This window comes from Silurus aristotelis (assembly GCF_946808225.1).
Source record: "Silurus aristotelis genome assembly, chromosome: 27".
NCBI lineage: Eukaryota > Metazoa > Chordata > Actinopteri > Siluriformes > Siluridae > Silurus > Silurus aristotelis.
In genome coordinates, this window is record NC_139600.1 from 13,193,497 (window position 1) to 13,209,732 (window position 16,236).

At 37.9% G+C, this 16,236-nt stretch overlaps 2 protein-coding genes across 2 annotated transcripts in view; one reads left to right on the plus strand and one right to left on the minus strand.

The window, feature by feature from the left end:
- The window catches only part of foxg1d (forkhead box G1d), a 1,669-nt gene extending 188 nt beyond the window's left edge, over positions 1-1,481 (minus strand). Inside the window, exon 1 of the mRNA XM_083533363.1 lies at positions 1-1,481. This exon is cut by the window's left edge and continues 188 nt beyond it. Within this exon, the coding sequence (XP_083389489.1) occupies positions 16-1,044 (1,029 nt within the window). The 5' untranslated portion in view covers positions 1,045-1,481 and the 3' untranslated portion in view covers positions 1-15.
- Positions 1,482-6,747: 5,266 nt separating this feature from the next.
- On the plus strand, positions 6,748-15,163 carry LOC310721493 (acylphosphatase-2-like). Its single transcript, XM_083533234.1, has 4 exons — positions 6,748-6,873; positions 7,182-7,198; positions 8,585-8,694; positions 14,882-15,163. The coding sequence occupies exons 1-4, from the start codon at positions 6,801-6,803 to the stop codon at positions 14,994-14,996; spliced, it is 315 nt and encodes a 104-aa protein (XP_083389360.1). The 5' UTR covers positions 6,748-6,800; the 3' UTR covers positions 14,997-15,163.
- Positions 15,164-16,236: the final 1,073 nt, after the last annotated feature.

Here is a 16,236-nt window from a genome sequence, read left to right on the forward strand (position 1 = left end):
AAAGCCACGTGTGGCTCAATTTAAATAAGAATTAGGAAGGAGTCTTTTGTGCTGAGACAAAACCCCTGGGAGGTCTCCAGACCCTACCGGGGGGAAAGACGGTAACGTGGCCCTGAGCGTGTCTGAGAGACGTGTGCGCGCTGAAGTGGTCGAGACATTGAAAGGGGACACGTTTTGCTGCTGCTGGTGGTGGTGCTGCTGGGGGTTTCCCAAATAACCGTGCTGACTCTGGATCAACCCGACCGAAGGTGAGCTCATGCCATAAGCGTTCGTAAAACCAAGAGGTCCACCAGAAGCTCCAAGGATCGGCCGCGCGATCTCCCCACTGCCCAGCTGATCCACCCCGTGAAGGAGCGAGCTATAAGCATGACTCTGGTTTAGAAATCCAGATGCTGGGGAGTTGTATGAAGGGGGATGCAGGGAGAAGAACGGAGAGATCTGCCAGTACAGAGGATTGCTCGGGACCCTGTCGTTCATTCCAAAGCCGAGCGGTGCGAATCGCAGCCCGCGCTTCATGGCCAGTTTTCCCCTGGAGGTGGCGGAGCGCCGGCGCAGTTTCCCCGTCGTTCCTCCTATAAACACCTCGTCACTGGAAGGGTCCAGCATCCAGTAGTTCCCTTTTCCAGGATCATCGTAATGCCTCGGGACTTTCACGAAGCACTTGTTCAGGCTCAGGTTGTGCCGGATGGAGTTCTGCCATCCTTGTTTGTGCTCCCGGTAATACGGAAAGTTCTGCATGATGAACTCGTAGATTCCGTTCAGGGTGAGACGCTTCTCGGGACTCTGCCGGATGGCCATCATGATCAGCGCGTTGTAGCTGAATGGAGGCTTGTCGAGTTTGCTGTTCTTGCCGGATTCCGCTTTATCGTCCGCCTTATCCGTGGCGCCTGGAGAACGCTCCAAGTCCGTCTGATCTTTCTGCTTTTCCGAATCGGATGCTGGTGAGAACGCTCCTCGATCCTCGCTTTTAGAAGGAAGCAGCAGACTCTTGATGCTGAATGAAGTGGACCTCTGGACCATGGTCACTTCCTTCTGATCCCCCATCCTACAACTGGCCTTTCAGATCTGTAGATTGGATAAAGTAGATTGGATCAGGGCATAACTCTTGTGATTTAGATTTAGGTTCCTCAGAACAGAGAAGAGCTTCCAGAGAAAGTAACAAGAAATTTATAAAGCAGTCAAAAGGGGGATCCGATTTATCAGGACATCACTGGGGGAGGAGTTTATCTGAGATTTATCCGATATTTGTGTCCTGCATTGGATTTTCTTTTGTGACATGCAGCAGAATAAATCCGAAGGTGCAGAGCGCTGAAAATCACTGATCATGCTGAAAAATACTTACATCACCCCCTCTCTCTCTTTCTTTCTCTCTCTCTTTCCCTCTCTCTAGCACGCACCCACCCACATTAACACACACACACACACACACACACACACACACACACACACACACACACACACACACACACACACACACACACACGAACTCACTATTTGGCAAATAAATAAATAAATACATGTTATTTATTATTAAAAATTCCAAAAAGCTGCATCATCATTATTATTATTATTATTATTATTATTATTATTATTATTATTATTATTATTATTATTATTATTATTATTATTATTGTTGTTGTTGTTGTTGTTATTGTTGTTGTTGTTGTTGTTGTTTATTTATTATTGTTGTTATACTAATAATAATAATAATAATAATAATAATAATAATAATAATAATAATAATAATAATAACTATTAGTATTAGTAGTATTAATATTATGGATGTATTAGACACACTCACTCATGCACTTATTTTCTTGTAAACATTTGCCAAATAAATGCATTGTTGTTTTGTTTGTTTAGTTTTGTTTTTTTACCATGCTAGAGTCACAACAGAATAACACTAAGTGTAATATTTACTGTAGATTTTAAATTCTGTTTTAAAGCAATATTTTTTTTAAAGAAAAAGATGTTTTGTGTACATTTTCTTTTTACAATATCTAGATTTACACAAATCTTTGAAATGGAATTGTAAGCACACTTTATTGGCACAATACCTTATTTCATTATTTTATTTTATTATTATATTATATTATATTATCATCATCATCATCATCATCATCATCATCTTCTCCCACTTATCCGAGGCCGGGTCGCGGGGGCAGCAGTCTAAGCAGAGATGCCCAGACTTCCCTCTCCCTAAACACTTCTTCCAGCTCTTCCGGGGGGACACCGAGGCGTTCCCAGGCCAGCCGGGAGACATAGTCTCTCCAGCGGGTCTTCCCCGGGGTCTCCTCCCAGTGGGACGCGCCCGGAACACCTTCCCAGGAAGGCGTCCAGGAGGCATCCGGAACAGATGCCCGAGCCACCTCAGCTGACCCCTCTCGATGTGGAGGAGCAGCGGCTCTACTCTGAGCTCCTCCCGAGTGACCGAGCTTCTCACCCTATCTCTAAGGGATCGCCCAGCCACCCTGCGGAGAAAGCTCATTTCGGCCGCCTGTATCCGGGATCTTGTCCTTTCGGTCATGACCCAGAGCTCATGACCATAGGTGAGAGTAGGAACGTAGATTGACCGGTAAATCGAGAGTTTCGCCTTGCGGCTCAGCTCGTTCTTCACCACGACAGACCGGTACATCGACCGCATTACTGCAGAAGCTGCACCGATCCGTCTGTCAATCTCCCGTTCTACCTATATATATTATATTATATTATATTATATTATATTATATTATATTATATTATATTATATTATATTATATTATATTATATTATATTATATTATATTATTATTAGCATCCTGATCAGATTCGAGTTTTTCCATGAGTGTTTTGCTGATTGTTACATTTACATGAACCCAGACATTTTTATTTTGTTCAGATAAAAAAAAATCATCTTTCATATCTGATTAAAGCTTTTTTTTTTATAATAAAGAAATCAAAGAATCAAAGATGAAATATTGATAGAAAGACAAATTGAAGAACAAGTAGTAAATGTTTAAGATTTACATCACTAATTGTAATAACAGTATTTCCTAGTGGATGAGAGATTTATACATCCATCCCTATATAATATGCCAACATGAAGTTAACATGGAGTCTTCTATAAGCTTGAAGGGTGTCTCTGTCATCAGCTGGAAACATGGTGATAAACATGTCTCTGCGATGACAGGCATGTCTCCAGAGTCAAAACAAGCTTTTCAGGGACTGTAGAGGAAGTTTCAGTTCTTCACTGAGGAAGCTGTGGCTGGTGAAGTGAATGAGAAAGCAGTGTCAAAACATAAGACAAGTCTCTGATTTTAAATTAAAGGATTAAATAATATATCAGACTAGCATCAGAGACTGGGACAGATTGCATGAATACATTTTCCAATTCTGTTTATTTATGCAAATAACTGTATATGCATATAGAATATTTGTAGATTCTAGAATTATGATATAAACCTAATAAAATGTCAGATGTATTTTTTTTTTGTAAAGTTAAAAATCATGTTTTTTAAAAGATGCATATATCTGTGCAAATATTTGTCTCATATCTTATATATTTTGAAAGTTAATGTTTTAGGAAATATGAGTTAAAGAAATTCATAAATGAGTTAAAAATCTAAAGATTTTAAATACAGAATATTTATCAACTTTCTCTGACTTTTGAACATGCTATTGCGATATGTTTCTGCTATTCAACCGCATACTCTGTTGTGTTTTTTCCTTCTATATCAGCTCTATTATTTAAGGTGTATGCAAATGTTTAAACTTGACTATATATTGTATTTAAATGTAGATTTTCATTTAAAAAATCACATAGTAATGTAGTTCCACCTTAGGGCCTGAAAATCATGGGCATCCATAATTATTTTTTGCCACTGTCCCATGAGCACAAAGATTTCGCCAGATTTCTCTAAACATTATGATTATATTTGATGTACTGTTGATGATGAGATATTCTAAGTCTTCATAATTTAATGCTGAGGAACATTATTCAGAAATTGTCTCACAATCTGTGGATGGTTGTCTGTACATTTGTGACCCTCTGCCCATCTTTACATTAACGAGTCTCTGCTTCTCTAAGGTAGTTTTTTTAATGATCAGTCTTGTTACTGACCTGTTGCCAATGAATCGAATTAGGTTTGAAAGGTTTCTCCAGCTGTTTCTCTTTTTAGTGACACTTACTTTTCCAGATGTTTTGTTGCTTATTTGGAATTGGCTTTTTGAAAATCCCTACATTTAGTCCCTATATCTTACTATTATAACCTCCACTCTTTTGGGAAGATGTACCACTAGATTTTGGTTCATTCACCCACAAGGGCATTAATAAAGTGAGACAGCAATGCAGGGTGAGGAGGCCTCGGGTGCAGTCAGCATTCAAATTCATTCCTAATGTGTTTACTAGGGTTGTGGTCAGTGCTCTATTGAAAACCAAGTTCAAGTGAATGGGAAAAATGTTATGCTAATCCAAAGGCATCCTCTGCTTATCCAGCTTTGTGGTAACAGTTTGGCAATAACCACATTTGCCTAGAAAAATTGTTGTTTTGACACCTTTGACCATATAATGTACATTTGGCTGTAATAGGCGTGTTCAGTGAGGTCATCACTGCCCCCTTCCGGACAATGAGAATCAGTGCAATGAGTTCAGGCACTCGAATGCTTTTACATCTGGCCTTTTCATTGTCTTTGGGTCTGGAATTGTCAGTCAGAAGTTATGCTTATGTAAAATAACCGGTCAAAATCTGTATATTGTAGACATAAACTTTAGCACATTTATAAACCATGACCAGTGAAAATAAACGTAGAAAACTGTTAGCAACAAATGCTGTTTATTTGAACATTATGTTCCAATTAGCGCTGGCAAAGCAAAAAGCCAATTTTCATACTAAGAATAGAGCAACAACACTGCTTATTTGTTTTTTGTTAGGATGATGGATTAATGTTTTTTACAGTACATTTCTAATCTTTATTGTAATATAAAAACAAAAAAGTTCACAAATACCATTTATAATGAGATGCCAATACCAGATGTTAAAGTAAACCATTTAAATCTTATTTCATGCACAATGCACATTCATGACAAAGATGTTATTTAGTATAATTCAATGTACATAAACCTGAACAATAATTGCACACTTATTTCCATAAGTACACACTTATTTACAGTAGATAGTAAAAATCAGTAGTCACTGATTCTGTTCCAACTGCAGTATTTTCCCATTTCCATTAAATAAGTTCCACAAAATAAGTTTTACTGACATCTAGTGGCAATTCGCAATTATTGAATCTTTCTTAACAGAGATATACTGTACTCAATACAGGTGTAACACTACAGCATGGCTAGCTTTTTACTCATAACGCAGTATAGGTACTATTATTCTAATCATGTATAATGTGATGTGTTAAAGACAATAGATATTTCTTCCTCTTCTTCCTCTTTCGGCTTCTCCCTTTAGGGGTTGCCACAGCGGATCATCCTCCTCCACTATTTCATGCATTTAGTATTAGCAAGGCAAACTTGTATCCAAGTTTTAACCCGAAACTTTTTTCTTAATTTATTTTTAATCACATAAAAAAGTAAAATCTAAAGTGAGCAAACAAAAGAAAGGGTTAAATTACATAAATAATTGGTGTGACCACTCTTTGGATTTTAGTTCTTACTTTTGCACACTTTTATACTTTTTTTTTTTGTAGGACAATAGTCCGGAGTATGGTTCAACTTCATATGTAGAAACACAGTCATTAACTGAAACAGAAACAGCTGTGTGGGAGCTTAAACCTGGGTGAGGAACAGCCAAACTATGCTACTAAGTTGAGGTTGTAGAGGGTGTAGAGGACATGGCATGGCAGCAACAAGACACAAGGGAGATATACTGCACCATCAAGGTCTCTCTCTAACAAAGATTTCAAAGCAGACTGGGGTTTCCAGATGTGCTGTTTAAGCTATTTTAAGTATCTTTTGTATAAATTACATCCCTACCACCCAGAGCACGCACAAGTACTACAGAGAGATAAGAAGAGAAATGAATGGAGAATTATAGAAAACATGTTTAGATGAAATTATAGGTGTTTATAACTAATGTATCTGAATTAAAAGTAATTCAGCACCAATCACTGCTAACTGTGTATTCAGCAGTATCTGGCAAATGATATTAAAAAAATGAAGTTCTGCCTAATAAATTCATGTTCTTTTTAATAGAGAATGTTTTATTTAGTTTTCTGCAATATGTTAATTAAAACTAAATGTGTACTTAAGTTATTCATGCATGAACTCAAGATTTATGTTGTTGTTAAGGTTAGATCTTTATTATTAGGTGATTAGTTATGAATTTTTGGAATAGTGTGAGAAAGTGGATTGGAATATTTTAGGAAAGATGACCAAAAAACGGACCACTCCAGACTTGATCAGCTTAATAATAAACAATAACAATGTAGTTTATTGTTGAAAGATTTATGATCAAACTCTTGATGTCACCCAAATGAGGATGGGTTCCCCTTTTGAGTCCGGTTCCTCTCAAGGTTTCTTTCTTATAACATCTAAAGGGAGTTTTTCCTTGCCACAGTCACCACGGCTGCTCATCAGGGATAAACACACATCATTCACCTTAACTGTTGATTTCTGTAAAGCTGCTTTGAGACAGTGTCTGTTGTGAAAAACGCTATACAAATAAACTTGACTTGACTCGAGTTTCAGTACATCCGCAATATCCTATATCTTTTATATAAGTGCTACTTGCTCTTTAAATAAATCTGGTGGTCCAGTCCAGGTCTAGAAGTAACCCAATCCAGAATCTTCGCAAGAGCAGCTTGGAATACACAATGTCTGGTGGAAGTGATTCAACAGGCAGTGATCTTTGCTCTGTGGATTTTGAGATATTTGGCTATGTTCAGGGTAGTGACCATTTGTTTGTTTTTTTATACAGCTGTATAAGTTGCTAATTTATAGTTTGCGTGTTTTCTAGATACTGTTTGCTAAGAACTTAGCAAAGAAGAAATTTTTTATCACTGTTATGCACGATGACTAAAACTATATACTGTAGCTTACACTTATTATTATTATTATTATTATTATTATTATTATTATTATTATTATTATTATTATTATTATAGGCATGCTGAACTTAAACTTTCCATTATGTCAGCATGCCATTATACTGACATCTTTGCACTGCATTTAATTGTGTTTCACTTTTGGCACAGGTGTCTGCTTTCGTATGGTAAGTAAACATAATGATTTTTCACAGTTTTTTGGTGTTATTCTGTGCAGACATACTGCACATTATATTGCTCATTGCTGTTATAAGAGGGGGTTTATAGCAGGGTTGCCAAGCGCTGTTATCTGAGAACTTGGCATATGCTGCTTCGTCCTGTCGGTCCCAACCTTTGGTTCAGAGACGTTGATGACATATTTGTATCATACAGTTTGCTTGTTTTAAGTAGTATTCAATGATTGTGAGCATTTTTTTATGCTGTGACATAACAGGCAGTGGTTTGGATGGATTTTTAAAACACAGAACCAGAAAATTAAACCAGAATTTTGTTGCTTTAAAAAACTACAACACCAGCTTCAAATGTTCTGCAAATGACTCGGGCCCAATAAATAAATAAATAATCAATATAAATATAAATAAATAATAATAAATAAAAATCATTTCAAATTAATGCCAAATAATGTACACTACAAAGAATGAACAATTAGCTCAAAAATTTCCATAGGGGCTGATCTCACCAATCATAAGAACAAAGTCAATTTGAACAAAAATATCAATGTTTTTAGACACAAGGACCAAATGCATATACATGATATGTTCTAAAGTATTAGGACATTGGACTTTTTTGGACCCCAAACAGTTGCAACCAAGCTGGAGGAACACAATCATGTAGGATGTCTCAATTTTCCCTTCACTTGAACTAGGAAACCCAAACATGTCCCAGCATGACAATGTTCCTGTGCACAAAGCAAACTCCATGTAGATATAGTTTACATGCATTAAAGTGAAAGATCTTGAGTGGTCTGCTATAGAGCTCTGACCTCAACCCTATTGGACACCTTCAGGATGAATTGGAACACTGACTGCTCCCCAGACCTCCTGACCTCACCTACATCAGTATCTGACTTTACTAACACCCTTGTTGAAGGAGCACAAATCTCTACAAGCACACTCTAAAATCTAGCGGAACATCTTCCCAGAAGAGTGGGAGGTTATTATAAAAGCAAATGGGAATTCTTGTTTTTCTTGGTATGTTAGATCTTTAGAGCAGGGGTCTCCAATCTTTTCCAGAAAGGGCCGGTGTGGGTGCAGGTTTTCATTCCAACCAATCAATGGTCACACCTGATAGTCATTGAAAATGAAGATCATTAGATTTGAACAGGTAGGGTTTGGTGTGGACTTGCTTGGTTGGAATAAAAACCTGCACCCACACTGGCCCTTTCTGGGAAAGATTGGAGACCCCTGCTTTAGAGTTACAGAGAATAGTAGAGACAAAGCACGTTGGCTTCAGATGTCTTTGGTTGAAATCTTTCATATTTTCTTTCACCTAACAATACATTAAAATCTCTACTTGTCTCTCTGAAAGTTTGAATGTCTTTCTGTATCTCACAGTATTCAGAGAGGAAGGGACTCAGCCTTGGTTTGGTTGGCTGGGTGAAGAACACGAACAAGGGGACAGTGGTGGGACAGGTTCAGGGACCATGTCATCTGGTCCATGAAATGTGAGTGGCATATCCTGTATGTATATATACACACAGACTAAACTATAAACTACATAACATTATTAGTGAGTTTTAAATAACCAATTTCACTTAATTTGTAATTATAACATCAGTTCATGACAAAAATAATTGATTTTGTTTATTGAAAATTAAGTTTCCATTCTTTTTAAATAATGTTAATAATACAAACGGAAAGATGTTCAGTCCAGTGTAATTCATTTAGTATTAATTCAAGACAAATAGTGATTAGAAAAAGAGGTGTGTATTATTTCTTTATGTTTTTTTTAAATAAGATTCGATTATGGAAATTCTTTACATAATATACAAACCTCCTGCCCAGTATTTTACACGTACATGAGTATTTACACTTTTCCACCACTAGATGGGAGAATAGAACAAGACCATAATCTGCATGCGTATTTACACTTTTCCACCACTAGATGGAAGAATAGAACAAGACCATAATCTGCATGCGTATTTACACTTTTCCACCACTAGATGGGAGAATAAAACAAGACCATGTTTAAAGGGGATTGACTTCTATTTAATAGATCAGGTTTACTAGACTAAATAATGATTCAAAAAGATTATATATCCATAATCGCATATGGAATAATGCCAAACCTTATACACATTAAATATTTTGTCGACAGCAACAAAAAACACTACACATTAGAATAATTATCTTAGTAAAGAGCATATTCTGACTGCTAGCTTTTCTAGAAAGTTCTATATGGAATTACACTTGATGGAGCATATAATTATAATGATCCGTATGATAATATTTGCACTGTTTCTGTTATTCACCTCAAGTCTAATGGTTTATTAGCATTGTTAAATGTTTACAAAAAAAAATGTATATATATATATATATATATATATATATATATATATATATATATATATATATATATATATATATATATACAGTGAGGAAAATAAGTATTTGAACACCCTGCTATTTTGCAAGTTCTCCCACTTAGAAATCATGGAGGGGTCTGAAATTGTCATCGTAGCTGCATGTCCACTGTGAGAGACATAATCTAAAAAAAAAATCCAGAAATTACAATGTATGATTTTTAAACTATTTATTTGTATGATACAGCTGCATATAAGTATTTGAACACCTGTCTATCAGCTAGAATTCTGACCCTCAAAGACCTGTTAGTCTGCCTTTAAAATGTCCACCTCCACTACATTTATTATCCTAAATTAGATCCACCTCTTTGAGGTTGTTAGCTGCATAAAGACACCTGTCCACCCCATACAATCAGTAAGAATCCAACTACTAACATGGCCAAGACCAAAGAGCTGTCCAAAGACACTAGAGACAAAATTGTACACCTCCACAAGGCTGGAAAGGGCTACGGGGAAATTGACAAGCAGCTTAGTGAAAAAAGGTCCACTGTTGGAGCAATCATTAGAAAATGGAAGAAGCTAAACATGACTGTAAATCCCCCTCAGACTGGGGCTCCATGCAAGATCTCACCTCTTAATGATGCTAAAGAAGGTGATAAATCAGCCCAGAACTACACGGGAAGAGCTGGTCAATGACCTGAAAAGAGCTGGGACCACCGTTTCCAAGGTTACTGTTGGTAATACACTAAGACGTCATGATTTTAAATCATGCATGGCACGGAAGGTTCCCCTGCTTAAACCAACACATGTCCAGGCACGTCTTAAGGTTGCCAATGACCATTTGGATGATCCAGAGGAGTCATGGGAGAAAGTCATGTGGTCAGATGAGACTTTTGGGTCATAATTCCACTAAACGTGTTTGGAGGAAGAAGAATGATGAGTACCATCCCAAGAACATCATCCTTTCTGTGAAGCATGGGGGTGGTAGCATCATGCTTTGGGGGTGTTTTTCTGCACATGGGACAGGGCGACTGCACTGTATTAAGGAGAGGATGACCGGGGCCATGTATTGCAGATTTTGGGGAACAACCTCCTTCCCTCAGTTAGAGCATTAAAGATGGGTCGAGGCTGGGTCTTCCAACATGACAATGACCCGAAGCACACAGCCAGGATAACCAAGGAGTGGCTCTGTAAGAAGCATATCAAGGTTCTGGCGTGGCCTAGCCAGTCTCCAGACCTAAACCCAATAGAGAATCTTTGGAGGGAGCTCAAACTCCGTGTTTCTCAGCGACAGGCCAGAAACCTGACTGATCTAGAGAAGATCTGTGTGGAGGAGTGGGCAAAAATCCCTCCTGCAGTGTGTGCAAACCTGGTGAAAAACTACAGGAAACGTTTGACCTCTTTAATTGCAAACAAAGGCTACTGTACCAAATATTAACACTGACTTTCTCAAATAGTGTTTTCTGGATTTTTTTTTTTAGATTATGTCTCTCACAGTGGACATGCACCTACGATGACAATTTCAGACCCCTCCTTGATTTCTAAGTGGGAGAACTTGCAAAATAGCAGGGTGTTCAAATACTTATTTTCCTCACTGTATATATATATATATATATATATATATATATATATATATATATATATATATATATATATATATATACACAAAAGGGTGGTGGTGAATTTGGTGTTCTAAATGTATATCTGAATGGTTGCCCAGTTGCCCAGTCCCAGCTGCAGAAAAACACACCCACAGGATGATCTGCCACCATCATGTTTCACTGTTGACATGGTTTTCAGTAGGTGATAAGCAGTGTGTGGTTTCCTCCAGGTATAACGTTTAGAATTGAGGCCAAACAGTTCAGTCTTGGTTTCATCAGACCAGAGAATCTTTTTCCCCACAGTCTGAGAATTCTTCAGGTGCATGTTGGCAAACACCAAGTGGACTTTCTTGGGTTTAGCACTGAGGAAATGCTTCTATCTAGCCTTTTTGCTATTAAGCCCAGATTGGTACAGGGCTACAGTGATGGTTGTCTTTCTGGATCTTTGTTCCATCTCCATCCCATTGCCCCTGAATGCTCAGTTTGTTGAGCCTCTATTTTCTATTGCTCTGCTTCGCAACAATCCAGCCTTTGCTAACTTTAACAAAATAAAGAATAATCTGTTGTACATTTTTGCATTCATATTTACACTTAATGTTCAATAATCCAGGTTACTTCCTGTTAGCATTTGCTTTATAGAATGTATGTTGTCTTTCACACTCTCGTTCAAAGAATGTAGCTTATGTTACGCAAAATACAAACGACCCTTCATCAAAACATTTTCCTTTCCCTAAAAACTTTAAACAAGAGCTTGACCTTTGAATGTTACACAGTGGAGATTTTGTATAAAAGTTAAATAAACATCTAACAGCATTATGTTTTCTTTTGTTGCTATTAGTTTCATTACATTTTTTGTTCAGTGTGCATTATATATACAAAGATCTGTGGATGCCTGACTGTAAGATGCTGTTTTAATAACCACCAGTCCTCTGGGAAGCTGTTCCACTAGATTTTAGAGTGCAGTCAGCATTCCAATTTATCCCACAGGTGTTAGGGTTGAAGTCAGAGCTTTATAGCAAATAATTCAAGATCTTAAACTCCCAAGTAAACCATGGAGCACGCTTTGTGCAAAGGAGTATTCTTATGTTGGAGCAGTTTTGGATCTTCTAGTTCAAGTGAAGGGAAAATTTCATGCTACCGCATTCGATACAATTGTGTGTACAACTTTGTGATAATAAAGTTTGGGAAAGAACCACACATATTCAGTCCATGTCCCATGTTAGTTGATGTATACAGTACAAGCATGCAGGTCTCCATTATAATGTCATATTATAGTTAATTCAATCAGATATTAATGAGTAATACAAAAAAACCCTGCTGGAATTTTTAAGCTGTATTATTGTCACAGATCAAATATTTTAAATATCAGAAGATTACCTGACAAACAGATTTTGCTTTTGAGTATTAGCAAGGTCACTGTATGCGCTTCCTCTTTTTTTTCTGCCTTTCTTGAGGGTTACAACAGAACATTTAAGGCTTCAGCCCACTGCTCAACTGGACTACTTTTTCATTGCCATTTTCCCAGAGGCCCTATGACCCACATTGGGCAGCAAACATGACAAAAATAGCAAGTCTTAGAGGAGAGAATAAGCAACCTTAAGAGAAGATATATTGTACAACACTGCAACCCATTGAAACTAAGTAGTGAAATTTCATGGCTGGCTATTTACCAGCAGCCAGCTAGTCACGTTACCTGCCATTTCTAATTCTAGTTTATCACCAGATCTCTAACCAATTAAAAGCCACATGCTTTTACAGATTAAACTCCTGTCCTTTTTTGCCCTGACTGACTATAGGAGTGCTATTTTGGTTCATTGGATTTATTTGGAGTCTAGTTGCCACATGAAGACAAGCAGGGAGTTATAAGTGCTACAACTCATAGATTCTGTATTTTTCCCCTTTTCAATCTTCCTCCAGAAAAGGGGTAAGGTGGCTTCATTGCCAGTACGTGTCTAATCTGGGCTAATAGTGATGATATTTCATTAAAATTATAAAATATTTTCATCTACCGATATAGAAGGGAAAGACTGTTAATAATTAGTTATTTTAGAGAAAGGATGGACTGTAACTTGTTCAGTGATTGAATATGACTTAGACCTCTAGCACATGCAACTATTACAATGTTTGTTATTCTCCTGGTTCTGGTATCCCCCAAACCTCTGAAGGATTTCACACACAATCCTTTCATGATACTAAAACCACACCCACTAGTAAGTGGTTATCCAGTGGATGAAGACACTATATAGACAGAGGTTTGTGGAAACCTGAACATTAGATTCAATATCCTATTTCACATTTAGTCCCCCAAGGTGAGACCTTGGAACATCCTTGGAACATCTTTGAAAGGTGAGAGGATCCCTGAGGAATGGAGAAGAAGTGTGCTGGTATCGATCTGTAGGAATAAGAGATATGTTCCTACCTGCAGTAACTACAGGGGAATAAAGTTGATCAGTCACACTATGAAGTTATGGGAAAGAGTAGAGGAAGCCAGGCTGAGAGAAGAGGTGACCATCTGTGAACAGCAGTATGGTTTCATGCCGATGAAGAGCACCACAGACGGATTATTTGCTTTGAGAATGTTAACGAAGAAGTATAGAGAAGGTCAGAAAGAGTTGCAATGTGTGTTTGTGGATTTAGAGAAAGCGTACGACAGGGTGGAGAGAGAGGAGCGATGGTATTGTATAAGGAAGTCAGGTGTGTCAGAGAAGTATGTGAGGGTGGTGCAGGACATGTATGAGGACAGTGTGGCAGCAGGAGGTTGAGAAGAGCCTGAAGGGGTGGAGCTACGCACTGGAGAGAAGGGGGATGAAAGTCAGTAGGACTAAGACAGTGTACATGTGTGTGAATGAGAGGGAGGGCGGTGGACTGGTGCGGTTGCAGGGAGAAGAGGTGGAGAAGGTGGAGGAGTTCAGGTACCTGGGGTCAACAGTGCAAAGTAATGAAGAGTGTGTTAGAGAGGTGAAGAAAAGTGTGCAGGCAGCGTGGAGTTGGTGGAGACGAGTGATAGCAGGAGTGATATGTGAAGAGTATCTGTGAGAGTGAAAGGGAAAGTTTATAGGACTGTGGTGAGACCAGCGATGTTGTATGGATTAGAGACAGTGGCATTGAGTAAAAGACAGGAGGTGGAGCTGGAGGTAGCAGAGCTGAAGATGTTGAGGTTTTCGTTGGGAGTGACAACGATGGACAGGATTAGAAATTAGTTTATTGGAGGGACAGCACATGTAGGACATTTTGGAGACAAGGTGAGGGAGGCGAGATTGAGATGGTTTGGACATGTGCAGAGAAGGGACATGGGGTATATCGGTATAAAAATGCTGAAGATAAAGCCACCAGGAAGGAGGAAAAGAGGAAGACCAAGGGGGAGATTTATGAATGTGGTGAGGGAAGACATGCAGGTAGTTGGTTTGAAAGAGGCAGATGTAGAGGACAGGGGGGTATGGAGACGGATGATCCGCTGTGGCGACCCCTAATGGGAGCAGCCGAAAGAAGAAGAAGAAGAAGAAGATTTAGTCCCCCAAGTGTGACTGTGCAGATTTGTACTCATTCAGGCACAAGAGTGATAGTAAAGTCAGGGAATGATGTTCAACAGTGCTCAACAGGAATTAATTTGGGAATAATTTGCATACTGTATTTAAACATAAAATCTTTGAGCTACCATTACCATTACATACTTATCTTCTTCATAAATGTATTTCATTTAAATACTCTTTTTTTGCTGTTATCCACAGGAAGATATGGCTGAGTAAAGAGGGAAGCCCCAGCAGCCGCATCACTCGAGCTGTTTTCAAAAACGAGAAGGCCATCCCAAAACTGGAGCTCTCAGGCTTCTCCACCCGATTCTGACCTACAAACCAACCACTTATGTTTCTGAACTCCCGTGTTTTTCAGTGTAATGCTGCTATTACCTATCCCACAACCAAACTTGTTATAAATTTATAACAAGTGAAACTATAAACATTGATGTAAAATGCTTTCATGCATTGTACAAGCAATAAAGTGTATATTTCTTTAAAACAATTAATGTGTGTAAGAAAACTCTTTACATATTGCCTATTAATAGCATTTACACTGGATTAAGTTTGTAATTCAAAAACCGTAGAAAAACAAGTACATGGAAATATATTCAACTTTTACCCATCCTTAAAGTCATAAACACTAAGATATTTTGGTAAAGTAAATTCAGACTCAGTTATGTGGTATAATTTACATATAATTGATTACCATTTGTAATGTGCTGCCACAAACTGACGCTGCTTGCTGTTTCAGCTTTAGTGTGGGTTTATGTTCAGTTGCAGGTTCTTTCATTCGTTAATTCTTCTCCCTCTCCTGGTGGTGGTCACAGTGACAACAGCCACAGCGGATTAAGCATATAAACAAAACCATATCCATGTACTCTAGACTGAAAAATGACATGTCCCATAACTTTTATAATTGTCCATTTAATCCTCTTTCAAAAAACAACTGATCGTAAAAAAAGGTGATTTTATTATCATAGTTCATTTTGCTAGCATGGTGTGTTATCATTTATAAAACATCTCCTCTATGCATCCTGAAGGAACTAAAAATACAGAAAACTCAAGAAGATGCAAGTGCAGTTTAATGATACAAGGACAAACAAATCCATAAAACGTAAATCAGGATTCAGGTCAGAAATATTAAATAGGTCAGGTGATCAGCAACCAACATGAAACTGGCAAAATCAGAGATGAGAAAAATGGATTAAAACAACAATCAAAACCGGGAAATCATACATAGTGAACGCTTGGTTAGACTGAATGTTAGCAGACAGAGCGTATACTTCACAAATAATCAATAAACTCTTTAAATAGCCTGTGTGTGTGTGTGTGTGTGTGTGTGTGTGTGTGTGTGTGTGTGTGTGTGTGTGTGTGTGTGTGTGTGTGTGTGTGTGTGTGTGTGTATGTGTGTGTGTGTGTGTGTGTGTGTGTGTGTGTGAACTGTTTCTCTTTAGAATCTGGATCACTGAACATGGGAGTGTGTGTGAGCTATGGGTATATATATACAATATATTACTGTATTACAAATTTATTTATTAAAGATATGCAATCATTTAAATTCAACATTG